This window comes from Anastrepha obliqua, chromosome 1 (genome assembly GCF_027943255.1).
Source record: "Anastrepha obliqua isolate idAnaObli1 chromosome 1, idAnaObli1_1.0, whole genome shotgun sequence".
Taxonomy (NCBI): Eukaryota; Metazoa; Arthropoda; class Insecta; order Diptera; family Tephritidae; genus Anastrepha; species Anastrepha obliqua.
In genome coordinates, this window is record NC_072892.1 from 27761767 (window position 1) to 27788161 (window position 26395).

At 35.0% G+C, this 26395-nt stretch overlaps 3 protein-coding genes and 1 long non-coding RNA gene across 13 annotated transcripts; 2 read left to right on the forward strand and 2 right to left on the reverse strand.

Annotated features, from left to right (window-relative positions):
• Positions 1 to 176: 176 nt before the first annotated feature.
• LOC129236378 (xaa-Pro aminopeptidase ApepP) lies at positions 177 to 8700 on the reverse strand. 2 transcript variants are annotated; one of them, XM_054870735.1, is made up of 10 exons: positions 8596 to 8700; positions 8131 to 8531; positions 5803 to 6006; positions 2933 to 3222; positions 2684 to 2865; positions 2482 to 2631; positions 1211 to 1340; positions 958 to 1135; positions 717 to 892; positions 177 to 363 (listed from the first exon to the last, which is right to left on the reverse strand). In XM_054870735.1, exons 2-10 carry the CDS (start codon positions 8525 to 8527, stop codon positions 247 to 249), a joined length of 1824 nt encoding a protein of 607 aa, XP_054726710.1. In that variant the 5' UTR covers positions 8528 to 8531; positions 8596 to 8700; the 3' UTR covers positions 177 to 246. The 2 variants fall into 2 exon arrangements, with proteins under 2 accessions (XP_054726710.1, XP_054726711.1); XM_054870736.1 differs by lacking the exon at positions 8596 to 8700 and having other exon boundaries at positions 8131 to 8583.
• A 5364-nt stretch (positions 8701 to 14064) lies between these two features.
• On the forward strand, positions 14065 to 21912 carry LOC129235548 (casein kinase II subunit alpha). 9 transcript variants are annotated; one of them, XM_054869451.1, is made up of 5 exons: positions 14137 to 14191; positions 15676 to 15727; positions 15784 to 16060; positions 20506 to 20564; positions 20632 to 21912. In XM_054869451.1, the coding sequence occupies exon 5, from the start codon at positions 20651 to 20653 to the stop codon at positions 21659 to 21661; it is 1011 nt and encodes a 336-aa protein (XP_054725426.1). In that variant the 5' UTR covers positions 14137 to 14191; positions 15676 to 15727; positions 15784 to 16060; positions 20506 to 20564; positions 20632 to 20650; the 3' UTR covers positions 21662 to 21912. The 9 variants fall into 9 exon arrangements, with proteins under 9 accessions (XP_054725420.1, XP_054725426.1, XP_054725427.1 ...); XM_054869447.1 differs by lacking the exon at positions 14137 to 14191 and adding an exon at positions 15440 to 15535; XM_054869448.1 differs by lacking the exon at positions 14137 to 14191 and adding an exon at positions 15440 to 15535 and having other exon boundaries at positions 20506 to 20560.
• A 1544-nt stretch (positions 21913 to 23456) lies between these two features.
• On the reverse strand, positions 23457 to 24042 carry LOC129235550 (cytochrome c oxidase subunit NDUFA4). The gene is made up of 3 exons (XM_054869454.1): positions 23907 to 24042; positions 23712 to 23858; positions 23457 to 23660 (listed from the first exon to the last, which is right to left on the reverse strand). Exons 1-3 carry the CDS (start codon positions 23946 to 23948, stop codon positions 23598 to 23600), a joined length of 252 nt encoding a protein of 83 aa, XP_054725429.1. The 5' UTR covers positions 23949 to 24042; the 3' UTR covers positions 23457 to 23597.
• Positions 24043 to 24109: 67 nt separating this feature from the next.
• LOC129235551 (uncharacterized) lies at positions 24110 to 24902 on the forward strand. Its single transcript, XR_008581591.1, has 3 exons — positions 24110 to 24358; positions 24442 to 24664; positions 24742 to 24902. It is a non-coding gene; the product is annotated as an uncharacterized LOC129235551 (long non-coding RNA).
• The last annotated feature ends 1493 nt before the right edge of the window (positions 24903 to 26395 follow it).

Below are 26395 nucleotides of genomic sequence, written 5' to 3' on the forward strand. Positions count from 1 at the left end.
GATTTGGTAGATAGCAGTTAGACGCATATTCAAGTATACCAAAAAGCTTTTCTAAACAAATGTTATTATAACTCTAATAGTAACCTACTATCGCTGCTGTAGTTGTTTTAGGAGCAAATTTGTCTTTGCTATTCTAGTGCTTGCTATATGGGAACTCAGTTAAAATAATACTCGTATTCCTTTGGTGACCGGCAATATTTATTATAAAATCTTTATTATTCATCGTATACAAAATTCCATTGACATTTATATGGCACGGGTTTCTTTTTCCAACCACGCCAAGGTAAATTCATCGCCTTCTTCACGTAAAATCGGCGACAAGGTTTCCCAAACCAGTTTGTGATAATCATTTAAAATGGTTACCTATAAAGAAATAAGTTTATTTAATACATAGATCAACTACATAGGTCTACATGTGTTTTCTTTTGAGATTAGTTCATATGAGATTAGTTTCCGATAAACTTTTTGTGCGATGTACAATGGCAGTAAAATCCCATAAAACCAAGTCGTTGGGTGTTTTTAGCTCCACTTTTGCAAATGCCTGATGAGCTAGAGACTTCAATCCATACTCACAATAAAGCTTAAATCTTGCACTACAAAGGCCATAAACACTCTTTTGGACGTCAAAATCGTATTCAGCGCAAAAAATTACATCGGAAACCAGTCTCATATGAAAAGTGTGGATTTGCTGGTCCTGTGTTATTTATGAAATTTACCTCAATGTCTAGAAGTAGATCTTTTGTGATCATCTTCGTTTGTTTTGGACACCATGTTATATTTTTAAACGTTAAAGCACCTCTTCCAGCAAAATTATAACCTTCCGTAGCTGGGACAATTTGAACAATATCCTCAATACGAATCCCAAATTCCTCACTTTGGTAATATCCAGGCTCTGCCAAAAAAATAATAAAAAAAAACTTTAAAACTTACCTATTTTGAGGAAATACCACATAATACCGTTTGATATAAACATATTTTCTTGTAAACCGGGGTCATCAGGCATAACACGAGTTCCCACTCCCATAGGACCTTCATGCACATTAAGAAATGATCCAACCCCATGCCCTGTTCCGTGTCCGTAATCTAGTCCCACATCCCAAAGTGATTTTCTTGCTATTGTATCGAGGACATTACCCTAATTTATATTATTAAAATATTTAAAGTATTTAACTTTTTTTTAATAATTATATAATTTTTTATAAGTACTAACCTTTACTTCTTTTGGAAAAATTGTGGATCCTAATGTCAACTGGCCCTTTAAAACGCGTGTGTATGCTTCTTTTTGGAATTCTGTCGGTTCTCCAAAATGAAATGTACGCGTGACATCCGTTGTTCCATCCCTAAATAATGCATCGTTTATTAGGATTCAAAGCTAGACGTAAATTCAAGTAGACCAAATGGTCTTAATACAAAAACTTTTAAAAACAATGCCGCTAATAGTCTGTTCTGAAACCAAGGTGTATTTCTGCTTTTTTAAATTTTCATATTGTCGGAAATTATTGAGAGGACATTTTTTTCGAGAAAAGAAAAAACGTATCAGAAACTTTCTTTCCCAAATGTTATCAAATTTTTCGCAGACCCTTTTTCAAATAAATGGTCTACTTTAACATTTTTTATTCTACTTAAAGTGTCATCAAACTCCTCCTAGTACTACCTAGGTAGGCATAGTCAGATCCTTGGAGAGATTCCGAAAACAAAAGCCAAACCATCTCTCAAGCCATGGTGTTCTTGGAATCGTGCTGAGGTTTAAATGGTGCAGGAAATTCAAACATGTGCATCGCGAACAAAGTTTTCCTAATCGACAGTTGACCATCTCTGTGAGTAACTGTACCGACAGTACCACGTTAAGGGGCGCTGCCGTGGTGGGCACACTATTTTGCGGTCGAGCTTTACTTCGGTCTCGCGAAACTCTCTTACGAACCAAATAAATCATGATCTTTTTGTTAAAGATCCGGATAAATTCGAAATACCCTTCTCGGAAGACGACATACTAATGGCTTCTAGCCAAAAAACCAGCCCCCAGTCATAGTACTCCCCAACCAGACAAACGCACAATACAATCAACAACAAAAACAAACACCGACTCGAGAGAATCAACCAGCCATAGGCGAAAGATTCATACGAGACCAAACAAATCAGACAGCACCGTCCTAAAATCGTAGTACTAGAAGACTAGTTTCATTCTAACGAGACTGCGAAGAATGAGGCCGCTTGAACAGTACAAGAGCAAGATGTTGATGACAAGGCAAAATACGAAAAAGTAGTGAAGGAGTACGAAGAATTTCTCGCCAGCAAAGACCGAAGCAGCGAAAATCAATCGTTCACAAGACGCAGACCATGCACCAAAGAGCAAGCCATCGAGTCGCAGAACAAGCCGTCAACATCAATACCCAGACTATTTAATGTGGCTTTGAGGTGTTTAAAAAAAAGAGTCTTAAGGTGGAATAGTAAATTTGAGACCATAAATATATATCTACTTACAGATACTGAGCCCCCGAATCACAGAGGTAGATTTCTTCGCTAACTATACGTCGATTGGTTTCTTCAGTTGGTTGATAATGTATTATAGAACCATTGGGACCACTGGCACTTATCGTTCCAAAGCTTAAGCCCATGAAGTATTTATTCTTCCTAAAATTAATATTTTTAAGTATAAAATATAGTTTTTCCAAAAAATACTTACGATCGAAATTCTTCTAATTTTGTAGCTCCAGAAATTTCAGTAACATTCTCGCCATTCTGAACAGAATCCTCTAACCAAGCGAAATATCGACAAAGTGCAACTCCATCACGAATATGACAGTTAATAAATCCTTCGATTTCGGTATTATTTTTAATTGCTTTGTTAAGGGCTATAGGTGTGATCTAATAAACAGGACACATTATTTTAGAAATTTACAAGTCCACCGTTATTTCTCTTTAATGTTCTTACCTCAAGGACTCTTAACTTTTTAGATATCAAAGAACATAAGTAATAGCTTGAGGTTGGAGAAATCCATATTTTCTCCTCTGATAATGAACTTATTATGGTTTCCACCTCACTTCCAATAGAGTCATATGGATAAATATCAATAAGAACATCATTCTGTTTCTGATATTCTTCAAAATTCTCCGGAAGTTTTGTTTTGTCAACGAATAACTTAATATTGTTCATTTCAACAATTAAATACGCAAAAAATACGGGATTATAATCAATATCTGACCCCCGGAGGTTTAAAAACCCTGAAAAATAAATAAATATTACATTTAATGTTTAAATATATATTTATTGTATAAATACAAGACTTTCGCACAAAGAGGGTTCAATAATGTTTTATAGATCCCGCTGCTGAAGAAGTGATGTAAGTAAGTAAAAACTTCTCCTTGAAAAAAAGTGGAAATATCAAAGTTCAATTTTCATTTGTTCATCTACCACCTTTTAAGTAAAACAAAAAAAACAACAAATTATTTTTCCCCAATGGGCAAAAAAAGTGTAATGTATATTGCACAAATGTCCGCAAGGATTGCAGATTAAGATTTTTTCTGAATGGTAAAAATCCGGGACGTAAAGGACACACCCAAGGCGAATTGAGTATCAAAGGCGGCGCCATTAAGAAACAGTTACTTAATTTTTTGCGATTTTGGGAAGTCTGACGTCAGCCCCCTTCGCAATACAAAACAAACAAAAGTAGGAGAAATTACATATTTGTGAAAATTCAGTGAATGCCTTGGTAGTATTATGATTTGAAAGATTTAAACTAAACAAGCAAGTAATTCCCCTTCCTTTTGCTTGTTTATTCATAGACTCTTACGACACGGCGAATTCGGAAGGTGCAACCTTGTATTCTATCATTCTTGGGGCACACTTATTTTATGTGCTTCAAATGCAATACCCCAGGCGGCCACCGTAGTCAAATGGATTGATGCATGAATACCATTCGGTAGTAGGCAGGTTCGAATATCCATGCTCGAAACACCAAATGGTAGAAAGTGTTTTCTAGTGGCCGCCCCTCAGCAGGCAGTGGCAAACCTCCGGATGTATTTCCGACATGATAAAGCTCCTCATATAAACATCATCTGCCGTTCGGTGTCGGTTTAAAATTATAGGCGGCGCAACATCAAGACGCACGCCACAAGTAGGAGGAGGAGCTCTGCCAAGCAGCAAAAAAGGTTGTACGCTCCACTTACATACTCTGTGTCCAAAAAATAAGGTGACATTGTATTTATTTTGAAAATTCTTTATTTATTCTTCCAAATCAATTTCATCCCCTTCAAAGTAATCCCCTCCCGACACAATGCACTTATGCCAACGTTTTTTCCAATTTTCGAAACACTGGTTGTAGTCACTTTCCGGGATGGCCTTCAGTTCCGTCTTCGTTGCGGCTTGAATCTCCTCTATCGTGTCAAAACGGTGTCCCCGGAGCGGTCTTTTGAGCCTGCTGAACAGCCAGAAGTCGCACGGTGCCAGATCAGGTGAATACGGTGGTTGCGGAACGATATGGGTTGAGTTTTTGATGAAATGATCACGAATTACGAGTCCAAAAAATTCAATGTTTTCGGTACCAGTCGAGATTTGACGCGCTTGAGGCCCAAAACATCCTTCAAAATGGTATTGACTGAGCCTTTCGATATGCCAACATCATCAGCAAGGTCTCTAATCGTTAATCGACGGTTTTTCAACACCAAATCTTTGATTTGTTGGACGTGAGCTTCGTCAGTTGAGGTTGATGGTCGCCCAGGCCGCTCTTCGTCTTCGACACGTTCACGACCGGCTTGGAACTCACTATACCACTTGTAAACATTTTTTTTAGACATAGCCTCATCACCAAAGGCTTTCTGCACCATCCTCAACGTATCCGAAAATTGATTCCGCAAACAAAATTTAATGCAAATTCTTTGCTCAACAAATTTCGACATTGCAAAAAACGAGAAACTCACTTTTAGCAGCTCACAAAACGACGCGTATCTCAAACAGTAAATGAATATTTCACATGAAATTTGACATAGATGTCACTCACAGTACTACCAACCTAAAAAAAAAAAGAATTCTCCTAATCCTTCAAAGCGCGCAGTTTAAAATCAAATGTCACCTTATTTTTTGGACACAGTAGTATATATACATAAGTATATATGAAAATATGTGTCTTAAAATAATAATTTTAATTTATTTTTTAAACCGTTCGCAGTTCGTTTCCATTTAAGTAAGCAACCCTTTAATTGTTCCCCTTTCTCCACCCTTCTTAAATGCAACATTTTGTCACAATACAGCAAACCTTTAATAATTGAATCATAAATATCCATCACAAACAAACGAAAATGGAACAACTATACTTTTCGCTTTATTTTCGTAACATTTCAAAAATAACTGTCTAATATTTAATATTATTCGAGCCATTTCCGGTTGGTTTATTTTTTCTAGAATTCAAACTGGTCCTTACAAAATACTTTCAACTGTCTTAGCAAGAATATCTCTATTAAGCAATTTACATAGAATTAAAACTCCCCAGAACTTAAATCCAAAGTACGAGCCTGTATTAGACGACTTTGTTCGAAATCAACACTGAACCAAAACTTGTACAATAAAGCACAACGAATGAACTCTTTTATACAGAGTAAAAAACTCGACAACGGAAATTTTAAATACTTAGATAGATTTTCCAAAATAAACTGACAAATCACCTTTTTTTGCATTTCAAACCAAACCTGCATTCGATTATTCATAATAGAGAAGCATGTAAATTAGCTTTAAAACGTTTCTCATTAAATTATTGATCCAAATCTAAGCTTAACTGGAAGTAATTTATTTTAAAATAATGTACTTACATGCAATTTCATCCAAAGCTGACACCACCAGCGCATGGGCCGTATTTTCTTGCATTTGATTCTTAATGTCTTTCCATTTCTCTGCAACCGTTAAACCAGAAAATGTTTGCTCTAATTGAATGATGGGATTGGAAGACTGCTTAGGTTGTTGATCTCCCCATATTACATCGACCAAATTTTCCTCTACAGAAACTAACGTACAGTCTATAAAAGATTTGTTATTATAGTTTTAGAAGTTGGCTGGTTAGAAGTAGCGGAAATTTATATTATGAGAGATATTGAACTTTGAAGTTTCAATACATGTCATTCCTGTGGCCACAAAAGTTGAATGCATTCTTTTTTATAACTAGTTGAGCTTTCATCTTTATTAAATGATTAGGTAAACTTAATTTAAGGGCCTGTAGAAAGAGGATTAGTCTTGTCTAAGAATTAATAATAATAAAAAATTCTTAAATCTTAAACTAACTTAACTTGATAATACGCCAAATAAGGTGTAAGTCAACGATATACCAATACCAACCTTCGACAGTTTGCTTTGCTTCTCAGCGCATACAACTGCAATTGCCACTAAGCTCCAAAACTACAACAAGGTCCTCAAATCTCTAGCGGGTAGCACTTAGTCGAAAAACAAAGAAATCTTGCTAGTGGCATTTAAAGCAATATGCCGATCGGTTCTGAATTACGCTACGCCTATCTGGTCTGATACTAGTTTCACAGTAACTTAAGCTTTAGACCTGTCAGAAAACTGACAGCAGAACAATCTCGGGATGTCTCCTCTACAACTTTTCCACAAGAGGCTACAATGCTTCCGGTTAAGGAGCATAGTAAGATGCTCAGCAAGCAATTTCCTGTTGGGTTGTTACCGTAGGAACCCAATCTGTTTGATCTTCTGATCTTGCTTTGAAAAAGTATTTTTTGGCCTCGTCCGGTGATGTCTTCAAAGTTTTTAGCTTCGGTACACCGATGCACCCATTTATTTATTAACGTTTTCGACTTCTTCAAATATTTTGCTGCAGATGCACATAACATTTTTGGACCTTTAGGGCGTGTACATAGGAACACTGCTTCAAACCGATTTTCATACACGGAACTAATTTTGTAAAAACAAAATACGCTTTTTAACTTTCTAAGAAAACTAACTAATTGTACAACGCGTATTGCGAGAAGAATACGCCTATTTTGACAGCATTTAAAGTTTTTTATAACGAAACTCTAAGTTAGAATTTTGCCACGTTTCTACATATAAGCAGACTGTATATACTTATACGTACATTCAGTGTTGTACAACTATGTAGGTATTTAGATTCAAAGAATTAAAAATAATAATTTATTTTAAGCAATTTAAAACAAAGATACTATATAATAATTTACCCATAAATGTTATTACGAATGAATAAATGATTATGAGTGAGAATATCTAACAGATTGTGGGCAAGCGTATAAATCGGGAAGAACAGCGATAAGAAATATTTGTTCTGAAAAGAATTATCAGAAATCTAATTTATTCTATGCCAAACAGTGGCAAGCAGTACGTCAAAATAAAATTAAATATTGATTACACTAGTTTACAGACAAAAAAACACCTACGAACAAAACCATACAATTCCTATGTAAAACAGGTCGCTGAGTCTGAAAAACACACCATTTTATTCGGAATATCGTCAAATAACAATTTTGGACTGAAGAAATAAGCAAAAAAATTCTAAAATAATTTATGTAAAGCAGCAAGTAACGAATGATAGCAAATTTCCTTAACTTTTGTTTAATATATCAATTGTTGTTATTTTTTTAACTTTTTTGCTCATCATCATCATTAAAAGTAACATACAGATGCGATATGGCAACATAGTAAATCGTCAAAATGTTTTGAACTAAACTATATTGACACAGGTACACAAATAATGAATTTCCTAATGATGGATTGAATAAATAAAAATATTTTTATACTCGCGAACTTGTGACCAGTTTAGGTTAAGTTACGGTGTTTACCACTCTCCATAAGGGTGTAAGAAGGGCCCTCTTAGTCCTGGAGGATATTATAATTTTGTTCACATAACGGTTAAATGTACATAACGGCATCAAGTAAACCCGATAGACCACTTTTATATATGTTAAGGTTATAACATACAGACTGATAAATTATGACTACGTGACCACTTAATGTTTCATACGACACAGTATGTACCTAAAATTCCCGGGAATTAAATACCATTAATATGGCACACTTTAAATTCGGCACTCCAAACAAGGAAATAAGCAACATATGAGAGATCTAACGATACTATCCCTCCTAATTAATTACCAGAAGCAAATGAACTGTGATATTACCTGTATTTGTCAATTCCGTTTGTATGGGTTCCCATTGACGGTATGAAAGAAGTTTCGGATCCACACCAACATCACTTCCTTTGGGTATATTGTTTGCAATCCATTTTCCAATAGAAGGAGTTGCTGGCAAACCATCTCTCATAAGTTCCCACTCCGCACCAATTTGTTTTTCGGCTTGTTCATAATATCTCGCGTCGGTCCACAATAAAGCCTTATCTAATGTAATCACTGCAGTTCCGGCAGACCCATCGAATCCACTAACAAAGGCTCTCCTCGCATCGTGCTGGGAAATATATTCATTTTGATGAGCATCGTCCGTCGGAATAATATAAGCCTCCAAAGGGGGCTTATTCTGTCTCATAAGAAACCGTAAACTTTCCACAATACTGCGTCCCATCTTTCTAAAGAATATGGAGAAGAACCTTCCTATTTAAATGCTTAAATCGTAATCTTATCAAAACTTACTTTATTACACTGCTAAATTCTTGCTGATTATTGCTTGGCAACCGCCAATATCGCACCCTAACCCCACATCTCCACAGGCAAATGTTTATTTCTTGTTACTTATAACAGTCAATATATTGCCATATGTGATCTTTCATTGCCATGTAGTAATAAATATATAACTTAGTGATATGTGTGTGTTCCTCTAAATTGTTACCTAAATAGAGTAGAATTCTAATTCACCGGAAAGTGACGGGAATGTTGTAAAGAAAATCAATTTAGATAATTTTTGGGCATACTTTTTAACCTAAATTGAGCAGTCAACGATTTTTTCCAAAAGCTTTTATAATATTCGTAAAATAACGGCAAAAAGTGTATTATATTGGTAAACAGTTCCGAAAAGCCGTCACAAAATTTACACTTGACAAAAGCAAACATATTTAAATTTGAAAACAAACAATTTAAGTTGTCAAACAAGCTGGCACAATTTAGCAGCTGTTTACCTTAATTGAAGCAGTGCTATAAACCTCACTTATTCTCTACCATGTCAGTTCCTCACATTTCCACAGAAGAAGTTTATACCTTTATACAAATTTCAAATTATAAATTGACAATGAAAAGAGTTCATTGCTCTAGCAGAGCAATATATAAATTATATGTTATGCCATATATTTCTTGCAATGAGCTTCCAGTTCAGTAGACAGCCACTTTTTCAACCGAGATAACACCATGGTCGATCAAATAATTTTATTTCGAAAACAGTATGATTATCTATGACAGTATGTTTGTGTATGGTATACTCAATTTAACCACATATAAAAAAAAATATTAGATACACCTATCACAAAACCACTTATTTTTTATTTTGTTTGTGATTTGCTGGTTGGAATATTAAAGAGCCCTTCTTCTTCGTTATTTTTTTTTTTTTTTGTTCGTTTCCACTCTCATTGAAATTTCGACATTCGAACGAACAAATTGCAAAAAGGCAATACAAGTGTAATTGGTGAGGAACAAGGATAGAACTTTGTATAATTATTATAGTGGTATTAAAATTAGTATGCACTACTTACAAATGGAGGCGATATCGATATAATGTAGCGAATTTTATTGGTAACATCTCAAATGCCTGCACAACAAAATTTGTTTTCATATGCACAGCAAGGGCTGTCAACTATGCTCAAACTCTCGCTAACTGCCGCCTTCGTTAAGCAGAATATACATTTCTGTTTTATCTACGTCTACATGGTTTGAGTGGACTATTTCAACGTCTTCTCGAAAATTACCTCGCTATTAACCCAACGAAATGTGAGTTTGGCAAAAGCGAGCTGAGGTTTCTAAGACATCTTTTTGAAGCGGTAGAAATGCAGAAATTTAGCATAAACAAGTAGTTGCAATCCAAGAGTTTTCGAAACCTACTACAGTTTCAGAAATAAAGTTTGTTTTTCCGGCTGATAAAAATTTTTGCAGCAGAAACTGCCAGCTTTGTCACTGTATTCTTTCATAAGAAATTATGAGATGCTTAAGATTTGCGTACGTTATATAGTATAGAATTATCAGCCCCGTGAACACGATATAGTGATATAAATAAAATGATTACTACGTTACGTTAATGTTGTTGTTTTTAATTTTATGTTTTGATTGTTTCAGATCCTTGCTAATGGCCAGTCTTTCAAAACCATACACAATAGTGCATTATGGCATATTTTGTCAAAAACCGTCATGTCCACAGAGTTTGAAATTAGATGAACGAACGCTGAAGGCGAGTTTCTTTCAAAAATGGAACAATCCAAAGTGCTGCCCACCTCAGTCGACTCAGACTACAAGTTTTCTGTGAATGTGGGCGAATTGAGAAAAACAGCAACCCAGTAATGGCGCTCAGATTTGGAAAAAAAACTGGAAAGTAACGGATTAAAAATAACTGGTCATAAAGAACCGCCAAGAACATACAGTGGCTAATAGCCAGTTCGTGCATTCATTTATTTCAAAAAAATTGCATAACATTTTTTATACAAGCTATATTTAAAAAAAAAACGTTAATTCTATATATAAGTACATTCAAAAATACATCAATATTTACAACAAAAACAAAACACAGCAGTAAACAACACCACGTTCATTTCGTGAGTTTTTATAATCTTCAAAATTTATGACGATTTTTACTAAATAATATTTTGTAGGATAACCTTTTTGTTTTAAAACGTATCTTAGCCTAGTCTGTGTAGAGCCTACAAGTGTTTTTATACATATATTCGAGTATTATTTTCTCCAACTCTTCTTGTAACGCCCTTTTAAGTGCTGTTGGTCGCTTATGTGATGCTCTCTTACATTTCGCCCAAGAACACTCCATAAACTCTCTATTACATTGAGATCGTTTTAACCACAGGATAAGCCTGCAGATGAGCCATAATTGAACAATATTCGACTTGTGTTTGTGGTCGCTGCTGGATCGAAATCTATTCCGAATACCCAAGTTTTAGCCCTTATAAGAGGTGTCGCTGCTGATACTATTTTTGTGTTCGCGTTAGTAATATACTGATGATTTGAAAGTGTATATGTGAGGTCTTAATCGCAGTTGACATGCTTCATTATTACCTTTTAAAGTAAAGTGCAGCTCAAACGTGTCGTATATTGATCAATATTTACGGTAATCACGCTCCATCAAATGCAACTTGTAAATAGTGGTGTCGACGCTTCCAATGTGGTAATTCTAACGTTTATCACTCACGTGCAAATGCGGCAAAGAGCGAAGGGGCACCGAAAAAATTCGAAGATACTCGACTACGCGTGTCGAACCCTTGATGATGGATCTAAACAAGGCTTTCGATACAGTCAGCCACGCTACTGGCCTATGCTTCACCCGGAGTTCTCATGGAGGCCCGGACTCGAGAGTAATTTGAATTATATGAATTAGACATAATTGGAAAGGGCCCGCATTTGCAATTTTCCCCCGGAGCCCGGATATGCTCTCTACGGCCTTGCTGGCGATACTTACAGACTGCAGCAAATGCGCTTGTATCGAGCTCTCAAAGAAAAGCGGCCGGAATGGACGGTAGACATGACAAACTTATTTTGTTGCATGACAACGCCACGCCACACGTTGCTAAATCGGTCCAGAAATATTTAGAGAGAGTGAATTAGGAAATCTTACCCACCGCCGCCAGACACTGCACCTTCGGACTATCATCTGTTCCGATCGATGTAGCCCGCCCTTATTGGAGAGCGGTTCACTTTTTACGAGAGCATCGCAAACTGGCTCAATGAATGGATCAAGTAAAAAGAGCTCGAATTTTTCGTCAGAGGAATCCGTATGCTACCTGGAAGATGAAGTAAAGTTGTAGATTCCAATAACAAATACTTCACATAATATCATGCATTATTTAATTGCTTAAATAATTCGTAACTTTAGCTAAGAAAGGACGGAAACTTATTCCCATGCCCAATCATAACCTACAGCCCATCCCTTCGCGGTTTTCGAGTTTTCGTCTCTAGGGAATTAGATAAACAGGAACGGCGAACTCAAGGTTTCTATATTTATTCGTAACTTTAGATTTTCAATAGCCTTGCTTAGGCTATTCAATAACTATATGACGCGGTGTATGCTATATATACTCACGCGTTAAGCGCTCAAGTTTAGTCAGGACTGGCCACACAGTTGTTAGAGCAGTTCTCGATTGTTATCATTGGCTTTCGGGATACAGCCTCAAGATTTTCTTATGCGCAAGCTTGGCTTTTCATTTTAGCTTAACGTCCACGATAAACCCTAGATAATTTACCTCAATAACGCCTAATTTGCGGTAGAGATGCATTTCTCACAAAATTTTCTAAAGTTTCCTCTTATCGATTGCCTAATCTCCTTAAGACGACTTCCTTATTTTCAACACCCGATGCATAAGGGTTCATTAAATTGCCTGAGGTGCAATCAAAAGGTAACAGTGGGACTGTTATTTATTATGTTGCCCGGTATGATCTATTGCCATACAATTAGTTATCCTGGAATAAAAGCCCATACTGGGCAAGTTTTTCCTAGCGCAATTCCTCCGCGTTCCTAGATTTTCTTATAGAACATTATTTTCTTTCGTGACCACTACTCACGCTACTTAAACCTGTGGGTTGGTAACGAAGATTCGGAGGCAACCTTCCCATGTAAAACAAGATCCATGTGATCCATGATCCTCCCTGTACGTGTTCGCATCGCACCATATGATGAGTGGCAGCATTGATCGAATAGTCTCTTAACACTCCATCCACCCCTCGTAATCCGGCCATTGTTTAGTAGTAAGTAAACACATTTCTGATCGCCTATTAAATGTCCATTATCTTTAAATATCTCAACGCATATTTGGTAAAAAGCCCCTAAGAAATCGTAAAATGTTTGCTAATTCATCGTTGATCTATATACATATGTGTCCACTACAATCAGAAAGTATTTTTTAATACAATTGGTTTGTGTTCTTTACTTATATATATGACACAGTCATCATCGAATTTATCTGACGCGTCCTAAAGTTCTTCCAAAATTATGTGAAATATCACTTCACTTCACGACTCCATTAATGAATTTTCTGATATTTACTAACCCAATGTCATATTACTTTCAAGTATTTTAGGAGAAATGCCTAATATCGGAGCATACGCAACAGGAGTAGTAACTATCGATATCGATACATCGATGTGCTGGAAGAGATGTGATATCCTAATAGTTTTCCCGCTAGTTTATTAAGTACTATGGAGTTATATTACGTTTCCACCAAAAGCAAACACCGTGTTTGCAGGAGTTGTGTTTGGGAGAACTGTCAACTGTTTCCACCGAAATGTGTTTGCAAAGTGTATGGTCTTTGGTATGGTAAGCAGATTTATGATACATTATTTTGCGGCGACAGCACAGCGCGATAGCCCAGCGGCTAGCAATGTGGGCTTCCGATCCGAAATCCTTGGTTCGAATCACAAAAAAATTTTTTTTTTTTTATACATTTATTTCATTTTGTTTTATGATATGTTTATGAGCAGATTTTTTTCATGGCAGAAATACACTCGGAGGTTTGCCATTGCCTGCCGAGGGGCGACCGCTATTAGAAAAATGTTTTTATTAATTTTGCTTTCACCGAGATTCGAACCAACGACCTCTCTGTGAATTCCGAATGGTGATCACGCACCAACCCACTCGGCTACGGCGGCCGTCAATCAAATGTCATATTGACAAATTGCAATCATTGTTGCCATGTTTCGATAAGAATGCAATAATAAATGAGGAAAATGAGCAACATTGCCACCACTTAATAATTAAATTAGACGCAAACCCAACAAAACACGCTTTAAATTAGACGCAAACCCACAAAACACGCTTTGAAAGTGAGTTTAGGTATGGAGTTGTGTTTTAATTTTGTATGGGATTTGACAGGAGTTTTGTTTCGTGTTTGCGCTAAGAACACGATAGCGGCAGAGAACACGATAGCGGCTGCGGTGGAAACTTAGCATTAAGCTGTTGATCTAACTTCATGGAACATTGCACATTTCAACTAACTTTTCTTTAATTTTCCATGCAGCAGCAAGCAAACAACAAATAGTCTATCTTTTCATATCCCATGTTCGCCTGGAGAATTTTTAATTGCACTATTGGGTAAGTAAAGTACATCAAGTTATATAATATTTTATAAGAGATCATTTCTATGATTCGAAGATCTTACTTATGGGGAAAACAACAAGAACAAAAAAAAGGAATGCGCATACATAAATTAAAATAGAGACGTACCTATGTACATATAGATAAACTAACACCGAGCGCTGAATATCGACTTCTGTGCGTAATTCTATTAGGCAGTTACTAACAAGTACCCGTTTTGCAGGAATGTCATCGTTCTTGCAGTCTTCAGAAATATGAGAATTCATTAGTTTCAAATTTATATTTGTAATATATGTTATGTGAGAAAATTAAAAAAGTGTGTGTGAAATGAGACAATTTCTTAAAACCTTTTTGATTTCTTACTTCGTTATATATACCCATATTCATGTGCTATCCAAATTTTGGTTTTTTCACGTCAAAATTGAACCAGAAAAATTCAGCATACCCTCACATCATACATTTCATGAAATAAAATGTATATTAAATATAATGAAATAGAGTAATTTACCTAGATTTGTTTGTAACAATAGAACCTTCTTTCGCCTGGTGAGAATATATCAGTTTGAAAAAAGAAAACGTAGCCGTGTAAACAGTTTGGAAATGCAACTCTGCTCAGTTTACTTGTCATAGGCCCTTCAGAAGGAATCCATTGTGTCGGTTGCAGCAACGGATATAATACTGTTACGAAACTGCAATGCTTTTCTTTTAACTTCTGACTAAAATCTACAAAACTTGCAAAACCGTCTATGTCGTATAATACGTATATTTTTTTGGGCGGCTGTTACCGCCGCGACGTTCCTAATTCGTTAAGACATCTGCCACCGAATGTAAGCCAACTAGCTATTTTTCTTTGACGTTTATGTGTATTGAAAGGTTAATATTTGGAATCCTCAATGAAAAATATAATCAATCAAGCAACAACACGAATTTTGAGATGAAAATCAGAATAACGGAGAAAAGTTTAATTGAAAAATAAATTCATCCATTCAATTAATTTTCAGTATTTTTTTTAAATCAAAGTGTTCTGTTTGTTCTTAACAGAGTTTTTTTTTGTTTGAGAATGTGCGGCAAATCGGTTGGTTTATTGGCTTAACTCCAATTTTGTTAACGGTGTTAGCACAAAAACGGATGAACGTAATACTGCTCCAATTAGAGTATATATATACCTTTAGCTTAACTTCCGCTGGAACGCACCTATTACTGATTATAGATTATATACACAATAGTGTAAGCTCCACGTAAAACACAGCGATAACAATGCAAGATTAGTGTAATCGGCATTACCGAAGGTATCGTTTTTTCCAGCTCGTACTTCTTTTTTGCAGATATTCCAAATGAAAGGTTAAAACGTTGCTAAATTACGTATTAATATTCTATTTTTCCTTTATTACATGTGGTAACACCATATAGTTTTCAAATTTGATAATTTAGTAAAAAAGAAATAGTGTCTAATACATTTTGTGCTCATACGCAACTTTCAGGTTGAAGTTATAATTCCAAGTGTGTAGCAGACAAATCTGAATATATTGACGGGTGAGTAATGCATTTATTGCTTCTGAACGACGGTATTACCTTGTATTTTTTTTCAGAAGAGTCGGAGTTGCGTTACTTTATTATTTTTGGTGTCTCCTTAAAGTTGTAAAAGGAAGTGGCACGTTTTATATCGTTTTGCGAAATATTGTTATCGACAAATTTTCGTCATATTGTAACTTGTGCAAGTATTTAATTTTGTACGGATGTGATTACGTTGCTGAAAGGCGTCATATCAGTGGTTTTGTGTTGTGGAAATCCCAAAGCTCTGCTTATTCTAATAACAAATCAAAAGCAAAGGCTGTATTTGGGAAAATTTATACTATCAATATTCAGGTACGTGTTTCCACTAAATGAATAGTTGCACATTCTTGGTTAAATATTGTTCCGCAAACTGTGAGAGGGTGGTTGGAGGAACGTGTTTAGTTTAGGTGGTGTGGGAACGATCGACGCTGTTTGGTGTCGAGTCATTTAAGGAGGGAATTATGTTTGTTTTAATTTTTAGATGTGGCTGAGTTTGTGGAGCCTCGTGGGTCTTTGTATAAAGGAAAGGGCGAGTTCACACAACTCCAAATCTATGTTCGTTTAAAAAATTCAGAAAGATTTACCAAACAAAATTCAGAGAATAATGGTAGAATTTTCTATGCTGATCATAACGGTACTAAAGTTTTTATGCGCTGATTAAAAATTCAGATTGAAAATCCATATCTTGTAATACATAAAGTGGTTTTTTCGAAAATTGTCGAAATAACATGAAGTAAATATAATAATAGGGTATGTTTAATTTCCTTTTTACCACACAATAAAGATCTAACTCTCATTAGTCCAACTCGATTATACGCTATCCTTAGTATTTTTGCGTTTTTCGGTGGTATGCACCCGTTTCAAAATGTTTCGAAAAGTTGGATCGCGTCAGTCCCACTCTGGTTACGCTATTATTGAACGTACAGCTCGAGACAAATGATAGCACATCAATACGTCTTACCAGTTCTATTTTTCCCTCAAACCCGGAGCCCAAATCAAGATATTAGAATATTGTTGTATGCTTTCGTTGTTCATTAGAATTTCTTTCTGCCCCGGTAGTAGCGTTCTTTTGTTTGGAATTCTCAAGTGGAGCGCAAAGGAGCCCATGTTACTTGTAATTCCCGTTGTAACCCAAATAGTTTTTTCGTGAGATAATTTTGTATAGTGGTTAACTTTCATTTTAACAAGTCAAACTACTAGTCCTCAAAACCAGCAGGGTCCAGTGGATTATAAAGCTCTTCTCCCTATTGGTGACCACGTCGGATGACTTGTTGTTTTAGCATAAAATTTCCCCATACACATACGAGGAATGCTGCTGAAGTGACAGTGCTTGGCCGGATATAAACCCGGCTCGTTCCGGTTACATAGAACCGACTGACTCGGGAACGTCGCCCGTCACTTTTTGTCGATTTAGAAAAACAAAACTATTAACTCTATTTTTATGTTAATATTTGATATGCCGCCTGCAGTACCTATTATCGATTGTAACCTCCTGAGTATTGATGAAATTAGGCTTTTAGGTCATATTCTTGTGGAATCTTTGTTGCGTTTTTGTTTGTAGGACATCTTTTTGGCACTTATTTTTCAAATGCGACCATAAATTTTCAATAGGGTTGATATCTGGGATTTGGGCAAAAGTATCTAGTACTTTTGAGCAACTTTATAGTAACCAAGACCTGCATATGTATGACATTTAATTGGGATCATTATGTTGTTATAATTTGAATAACAATTTATTTGGATTTTTTGGGCCAGTGAACCCAATTTTTGCACACATCGATTCAAATTGTTTGTAGAATGTTTACATACTTTCTTTTGTCATGTTGTGTGCAATAATCTTAATTGCACCAACACATTTGCTACAAATATAACCCCATACCATTGATTGATCTTGATTTTTAGGGCTTTTAGCGGCTTTCTCCGAATTTTGTTGTGTCCATAGCATTATTTTTGTCTCATAACAAAAAAAAAACATCGTCTCAATATTCCACTGAGTACGGAATGTGAGTTAGAGCTAAATAATGTCGTTTGTCATCGTTAGCTTGCGATAGTAATGGCTTTTTTCTTGTTTCGTGACCTACTTTCACACCCTGGCGTTGTGGCCCAGATATGTGACTAACATTCTATAGCTGCTCTGCAGTTTTTGGTCAATTTGTTTCACCACTTACTTTTCCATCCTTAGTGTGAGTTTTTTTGTCACTGGTGTGTGTTAACACTTAACTGATCTTCCAGGTACATTTAACTGGTAACTTTCATTGCATCTATATTCAAGTTTTGATTTCTGAAGTCTGTTTTCCAAAGTGGACTCCGAAAGCTATAAAAAACCTTTCCCGTATAAATATGCCAAATATGAAACAGTGTTTCTATAAAAAATGAGGATGAAAAATAAAGAAGTGACTTAATCAGTGGGCATATATTATATATAAGGGTATATGTATGCTATATAACAAAATTCATAACCCAAACAAACGCGAAAAAATATCTGCCATGCAACATCGTTGTTCTCAACTATATGGGGAAGATGTCGGCAATGTCCGGATTCTCATATTAGTTTAAAAATACGTTACTATACCTCAATTTTCCGAATTTAGTTTTTTTCCCTATATTTCAATTCTTCCGTTTGTAAGGACGTATCTACATATGTATGTATGTATGTATGGCCACATGTAGCCTACCTGTCCTAATAAAAACGCATTATGATTGGGGTTTCCCTTAATATACATACGTATGTTAATTTGTTTCACTTTCGTGATAAGTAAACCAAATCAGTTAACTATAATCCTGATGCGTAGCAAAGAAATACATACATGTGCACATGTGTATACATATATAAGTTTTATAAAATGATGGTCAAAATTTTAAAACTAAGTGTTAGTTATTAAATAATGAAAAAATAATACTATGATATAAGCACAATTCTTTTAAAGTGGCTCAAATTATTAATGAAACAATATGAAATCATACAGTTCATCATTAATTCACCAACAAAGATTCTATTAACCAAAATATTTATCTTTAGAATTATATTTAATGTACATTAATTATCTGCAAACCAAAAACAGAAATCATATTTACATTAAATAAAACAATATTTTTACAACAAAACCACAATTCAGACCAAATGTTATAATCGAACACAAACAAAAATGATAAAAAAAAAGCTTTTATTAAGGATGGTGTTAATATTACATTTAGTTGGAAGTCCTTTTTGTTAAATGACAGCTCTCGGCCGGATTGGCATCGACACCACCAACTTTTGACAGAATAGGGACAGGATTTGGCTCCATTCATCTTTAAAAGCTGCCAGCAACTCGCGTTTTATTATGTACGCTGTAATTTTTAAACTTTTGCTCCAAATGAGTCCAGACGTGTTCAAAGACAGACGATTGTGATGGCGTTTCATCACATGAGGGAAATTGTAAAGCAATCAAGATCGCACAACGTGAGCTTTATACTTCGGATCATTATCTTGCTGTAAATTAAAATGACTTTCTATGTATATCAAGTTTTCTAGCGCTTTCCTTCATATTTGTTTTAACTTGTTTTCCAAGATATTTCTTTGCGTCTGACGCTTTAGAGTACTTTTACGTGGATTTTTTTTAATTATTTGTGGTATCCATTGTTCATCCGACTCAGAAAAGATTTTCCGGCGACTTGGTTTAAACTTATTTTCAAAGTTCGTCGAATATTTGTATCGCTTAATGATATTAAAACCGTAGTCGGTGCTCGATTCGACATGAACTTTCATGGAGTCCCGCAACTCAAAATAATGGATTCGAACTGAAAATAAAATTGATTGCAATTTAAGCGGATAATATTGAACTTAATTTTTTTAAATATTTTATAATTTGTCATTATTAAGTGTAAATCAATTTTACTTTATAAATCGTAGATTATTTGAGTTAAATATAATTTTATTATTCTAACACTATGTTATAAATTTATAAATCCCTACTGTTCCATTATAACTTTGAGCCACTGCAAATACTAAATAAGTAGATAATAAAAATATTTCGTATTTTGCCTATTTTTATATTATATTAAGAAAGCGAATGGCGAACGATCGCTATTAATTACGTCTGTGAGAGACCGCTTGCAAAGATCTTTCGTACCAGCGCTTATCGGAGGAGCGTATTGCGAGCGATCGCAATCGAATTTTTCTGCACTTTGTTATATGCTATGATTAGGTGAGTCCGGGTTCGAGGCCTCTTTGGTACATAAATTTGTTAAATTATAGAAAAAATGTTTTCTTCCGGTGGTGTCTTTCGGCGACATCTTTCGCGATGTCTTTCTGTTAGTTTCATGCTCATAAATGTATCCACAGTGGTTTTTTTATGAATTGTCGTTTATTATGTTTTAAATTATATTAAGTCTATTTCGCAACCCGGATCACTTGACTAGAGGCACTTATTTTTATGAAACTAGATGCAAATTAAAAAATATGTAATTGACTTAACCACAAATGGTTTACAAGTAATTAGCAACTAGGCTGTACTTCACACGAAATATACTGAAAACTAAAAAAAAAGGTCGCAATAATTTTGCTGCTACACTGGCTGAAATAATATTTTAATGTTTACAAGTTTCGTGTTAAGTACAGTCTATTATTAGAAAACTATTTGTTGCAAGGTTAAATACTACTCCAATTTGCCGTTAATTTTATAAAATAACTGCTTCTATCAAGTGAGCCGGACTGTATATTCAGAGCTCGTATTAATATAATATAAATTAACCTGTATTTGTTTCTTTCTTTCCAGGGGCTTAGGACGAAAATCTCCTTGTTTTTGGAAACATTTAACTTCTGATTATTTCGTAGGTATTATTAAAGAAAAACATTATAAATCACGCATCGGCTATAATCAAATCACAAAAATTCGAAAAAGACTTCTCTGTACTTCAAAAATGACCCTACCAAGCGCTGCCCGAGTCTATACAGATGTGAACGCACACAAGCCAGACGAGTATTGGGATTATGAGAATTATGTAGTAGATTGGGCTAACCAAGATGACTATCAGCTCGTTCGAAAGTTGGGTCGCGGCAAATATTCAGAAGTATTTGAAGCTATAAATATTACATCTACTGAAAAGTGTGTGGTTAAAATCCTGAAACCAGTGAAGAAGAAGAAAATTAAGCGTGAAATAAAAATTTTGGAAAATTTGCGTGGTGGCACTAACATTATCACGTTACTGGCGGTTGTGAAAGACCCAGTTTCACGTACACCGGCTTTGATTTTCGAACACGTAAACAACACTGATTTTAAGCAATTATATCAAACGCTAACGGATTATGAGATTCGCTATTATTTGTTTGAACTGTTAAAGGCTCTAGACTATTGCCATAGTATGGGTATTATGCATCGCGATGTAAAACCTCATAACGTTATGATTGACCACGAAAATCGCAAATTGCGATTGATCGATTGGGGTTTAGCAGAATTTTATCACCCAGGTCAAGAGTACAACGTACGCGTAGCCTCGCGCTATTTTAAAGGCCCGGAGTTGCTTGTTGACTACCAAATGTATGATTATTCGTTAGATATGTGGTCTTTGGGCTGTATGTTAGCCTCTATGATTTTTCGTAAAGAGCCATTTTTTCACGGACACGATAACTATGACCAACTAGTGCGTATCGCCAAGGTGCTGGGCACTGAAGAACTATATGCCTATCTAGATAAATACAATATTGAGTTGGACCCTCGGTTCCACGATATTTTACAGCGACACTCACGTAAGAGGTGGGAAAGATTTGTTCACTCGGATAATCAACATCTTGTTTCACCAGAGGCCCTTGATTTTCTTGACAAGCTCTTGCGTTATGATCACGTTGAACGTTTGACTGCACGTGAGGCAATGGGGCATCCATACTTTTTACCAATTGTTAACGGTCAAATCAAAGCTAGCAATCAACAATAGAATTAAGTACCGTAACAGAGCATAATGTTTGGAAAGCTATATTCAAAGGTCGGAATGAAAAGTAAAAAGTACTCTCCCGGAAGCCAACCTAATACTATGAAGAATATGGGAGCGCGAATTGTCTTCAAAAATAATGAGGAAACTAATAAATTTTAATGAAATATGGAATTATACATAATCTATTTAATACAATAACAGAATAGAATAAAATATATAAAAACAGAAAATATAATGTACTGATTTCAAATCAAGCCTTCGTTATGTTAATTTATATTTAGTTGCGTTCGATAACACAAAATTTAATAAGCTGTAATCTTTTGCATCCAGCCGTGCAGGCGCTAAGTAGGTCATTCAATAACGTGGAAAGCAGCTACACACAATAAACTAGGATGATAGAATACAAGGTTGCGTCTTCCAAATTCGCTGTGTCGTCACACTTTCTTGCTAGTCGAGGTGATGTACCCGGTTTGAGTGAAATATACTTAAAAAATACCCGGCCTGCTGGGAAATTCTAGCTAAACGTAAAACTGCTGGATGCATAAAACAAAAGCTCATTCGCGCAAGGTGGTATAAGTAGAACAGCTGTTTTCTTTTTTTCTTACGATTTGGCGGTTTGAATGTAGAAGTGATTTTCTTTTTTTTTGTGTCGTTTGAATGTTTACATTCTGAACAAAATCTTGTTATTAAACCACGAATTTCAAACAAAACGTATCCATTACGAAAATATGACCTCATTGTGATTTTTATAAAAAAAAACTTATTTTTTGTGACGGTTTGCAGTTTGCTATTTCAGTTAGGTTAAACTTTGATGATTGTGAAAAATAAAATAATTACTTTTTTTCAGAACGGCATGAATTAAGGTCCGTCTAAATAAATACAATTATTACAAAAATGTAAGTCCTAGTTAATTTTAAAGAAGCATAAATTTAATAACTGCAAATTTTATAGTAAATAATAAATTTTACTAACTTTGTTATACATAATTTGGCGATTTTTCAATATAAAGCTTTCGTTCCCACGGCGTTCATTATAGCAAGATTTCCTCAATGAACTCTAGTAAAGGCGGCAAATAAAAATATACGTGCACCGACGCAAGTTTAGGGGGCCTAGGTTTTAATTCTTGCAAATTTTTATGTTGAATCAGTATAGTTAACTATTTAATCCTTACATTTGAGATATTTAATGTGTTCTGTAATGCGATGTGAAAGGAAATTTAGTATTTTACATAGCAATATCGTTTTAAATATATATATTTTATAAAAATATAGTTAAAAGAAATTTAACTATTATACATTGTTAAAATTTTGATGGAATGCCAACAACAAATTATTTTCTAAAACAATTTTCTTCCATATCGCATAATTACAATTTTTGTATACATCCGGTGAGTCCTTGTTTAACTACTTGTGCAAACCCCTTTTTTACCAATTTCACCATTTCGATGATTTTAACTAAAATTATTAGGGTTTTGAATCCGTGGTTGGTCATTTATCCAGGATGCGAGGATATGAATGCTTCCATATCAGAATTGTCTTCTCACGTGAAAGTTCTTGCTATCTGTGTTTGTAATTGCTTCTATTTTTGGATTCATGGATTAAGAATATGTTTTGCATCAAATAATTACAGAAATAGTTCATTGAAATTTGGAGTACACTGTTTTTATACGTAGGGAAAATCTATAACCGCCTGCCTTAGAAACAGCGAAGTTGTGTTTATTTAAAACATTTATCTGTTGACATCAATTATATGCGAGTTCCCCCAAGTCGTTCCGGGAAATAACTAACAATTTAGACCATTTAATATTGAAGTAGAACGCTTTAATTCATTTTCAATGACGTAATATTCTAACGTAGCAATAAAACACAGTTATTTAATGTTCCTCCTTTCGGAACTGTAGATGTAAGTTATACAACTCTATATTCATTTGTTACACAATTTATTCCTCATATTTAGGAGCAGGAGATTTAATGGTGCTGTAATCCCTTATTGGCGAATAGAACTGAAAATGAAATTATAATTAGAATTAGCGCTTTATCTTGGATAAAAGTACCTTGTATTGCTTCTCCCTGTATTCTTGCCAAGGCTCAGGGTTTGATGAACGATTCCATGTGACATCAGGGTTACGTGTAGCTAAACGTAATGTGTAGTACACTGCACCAAGTGCTCCAGCTCCGACACAAATATATAACGGAATTAACTAAATGCTGGTTAATATTAACTCAGAAAGATAAAACTTGTAACTTACTGCTGGATTTTTTTTTAAACTTGAAAGTCCCAGGCCTTGCATTTTGCGATCTTTAAACAATGAAATTAAGGCGAAAACCGTCGCAAATCAATCGAAGTTATGCAATTAGAGATGGATTTCGATGTTACAGGCAGTGATGTATCGAACATCGATGCTCTCAGAAACCGATGTATCGAGCATCGATATTGTTTTAGCAACTCTAATAAATACTCAATTTCACAAAATTCTAAATTGTAATTGCATTCATTGGGCGTTTTCCAAAACGACAGTTGCTTTGTGTTCGAACAAAGTATCACATTCCTAATCGCAGCTTTGAAATCTTGGGCGCTGTATCGTGTTCCTAAAAGTATCGTTAATTTTCTTGATACGCAACAAAAAGGAACCAAAGTATCACTAAGCTGATGCAATATGTGGACATGTACAAAGGAAAAAATCCCGGAAAACGAAGAGAGGTAAGTGTTAATGAAATTGCTTTCATAATTATAAGATATTTTTATTTAACATTTAGTTTTTAATATTCTAAAAATATTCAAAGCAAATAAAATGTTACAAAACGTCAACATTGTCGCAAGGCATAGCTTTCCAAAGTATCAATATTTTACTGATGCAATGTATACCTACAGTATTTATGTATATAGTATTGATGTGATACTGTTACATTGAATACATACATATGTTTTGGAAAACTCTCATTCAATCGATTTGTCAGCTACAATTTTATCGGAAATTCATCAAGATGTTTCGGGTTTTGGCAAAGAGTAAAGTGTACTTTTATTAAAAATTGAGTATATATTGTAATAAGCACAAACCTACTAAAATGTTTTTTATTTTAAAGCGTTATTTCCGAAATTATTTAAACTGGCGCAAATGTTTTTGGCTGTTCCAGCTACATCCGTGCAAAGCGAGCGAGTTTCAAAGCCTGGGACAACAATCAATCTCTAAGAAAACTGTCTAAATTGTTACTCCTAATTTTTTTACAAAATAATAGACAATAAAGAGAAAGAAAATTTGTCGTGAAAAAATTCCTTCATTTTTTGTTACGTAGTAAGTATCAATAAGTCAATGTTATTTTGAATGATGATTGTCTAGAATTTCTTTCCTTATAATTTTTTTCACGGTTTTGATACGGTTAACCGGTCCTCCTTTTCCAAGTAGGAGCATATATTTTGTTTCCTCGGTAAGTAGGCATTTGTACTGCACATAATTGTATGTATTATACCATCTATTTTCGTACAACCCGTATTGCTGCACTCTGCATAATAGTATATGGGAATTCGTTCCCTACGTCCAACCACTCTCTTCGTTTCCCTGTCAAATAGCGTAATGCATCTAATGAATATAAAGGAATGGTTCATAGGGCGTTTTTCAAGAAGCTTTCCTTGCCAAAGTACCGTGAAACTCTTCTAACCATGGACTTCCAAGGCCATCCTAAGAACAAACCTTGAGTGATTGTGTGATCGGACAGAAAGTTGTTTGCCGCTATTGTGGTTTTAAAAATAATTTTATAGAGAATTTTTCTGACGTATGAATTGAAATTATGTCTTTTATTTTTAAGTCTTGTATTTGGCTGGTTGTGTCTACTAAGGCAAAAATTTCGCCTTGGAAATTAAGGAGTATCGGATACGTATCGGCAAGCACGTTGTAATTCCTGTTGTTTCTGATTACGGTTTTGGTTGCTTCTTTTGTAGTGGTTCTGAATTTTTGCCTGCTATTGGTTGCGTTAATATTGTTTGAAGCAGGATATTTTCTGGCACCATCGATATTCCCCACCCTGTTTCAACTACCCCCACCCTGCCACAATAACTTATTCTTTGTTTTAAAAACACTGCACTACTACGTAAGAGAAAACAAAAAATAAAAAGAGGTGTGTGTGTCAGCTCCGACACGCGACTGGAGTTTGCTCCTTAAGAACGATTACCGTGATATTTAAAAATATATTTAATATGCAAAAGGAGTAAATGAAGACCTTTTCTATATTACTGGAAAAATATAAATTTATTTATTCTATTCGCTATAGTAAGCCACCTGGAATGAACAATTTTTTGGGGGTTTTTCTTTTTTAAGCTGTCGTTGCAATGTCCACTTATAATAGCACTACAAATATCAAATAGGTATTTTTGATCCGTACTTAAATCTTTTTCACTGGATATATCTGGTAGTGTGAATATAATTGGTTTATAATTGACGAAAGAAAGCTTCTCACAATCCTTCAATTTTTTCTCTATTTCACCGTTAAAGCTTTCAGACGTAGAGCCATCAATGTATTCAAACAAATGTCTAAGCGGTAGTTCATTGGCGTGTAATTGGCAGATGAAACATTGTAAGGGTTTTTGAAGACAATCTCCTCCAAAGGTTCAGACGATATCACTGGTATATGTAGGTTCTCAACGAACGCCCAAGCACTAGATAGGAAACGGAAATAGGCACCAAAATGTGGGCAGTGTTATTTCTGACTAGAAATTAGCAACCACAAGGAAATATATATTTCC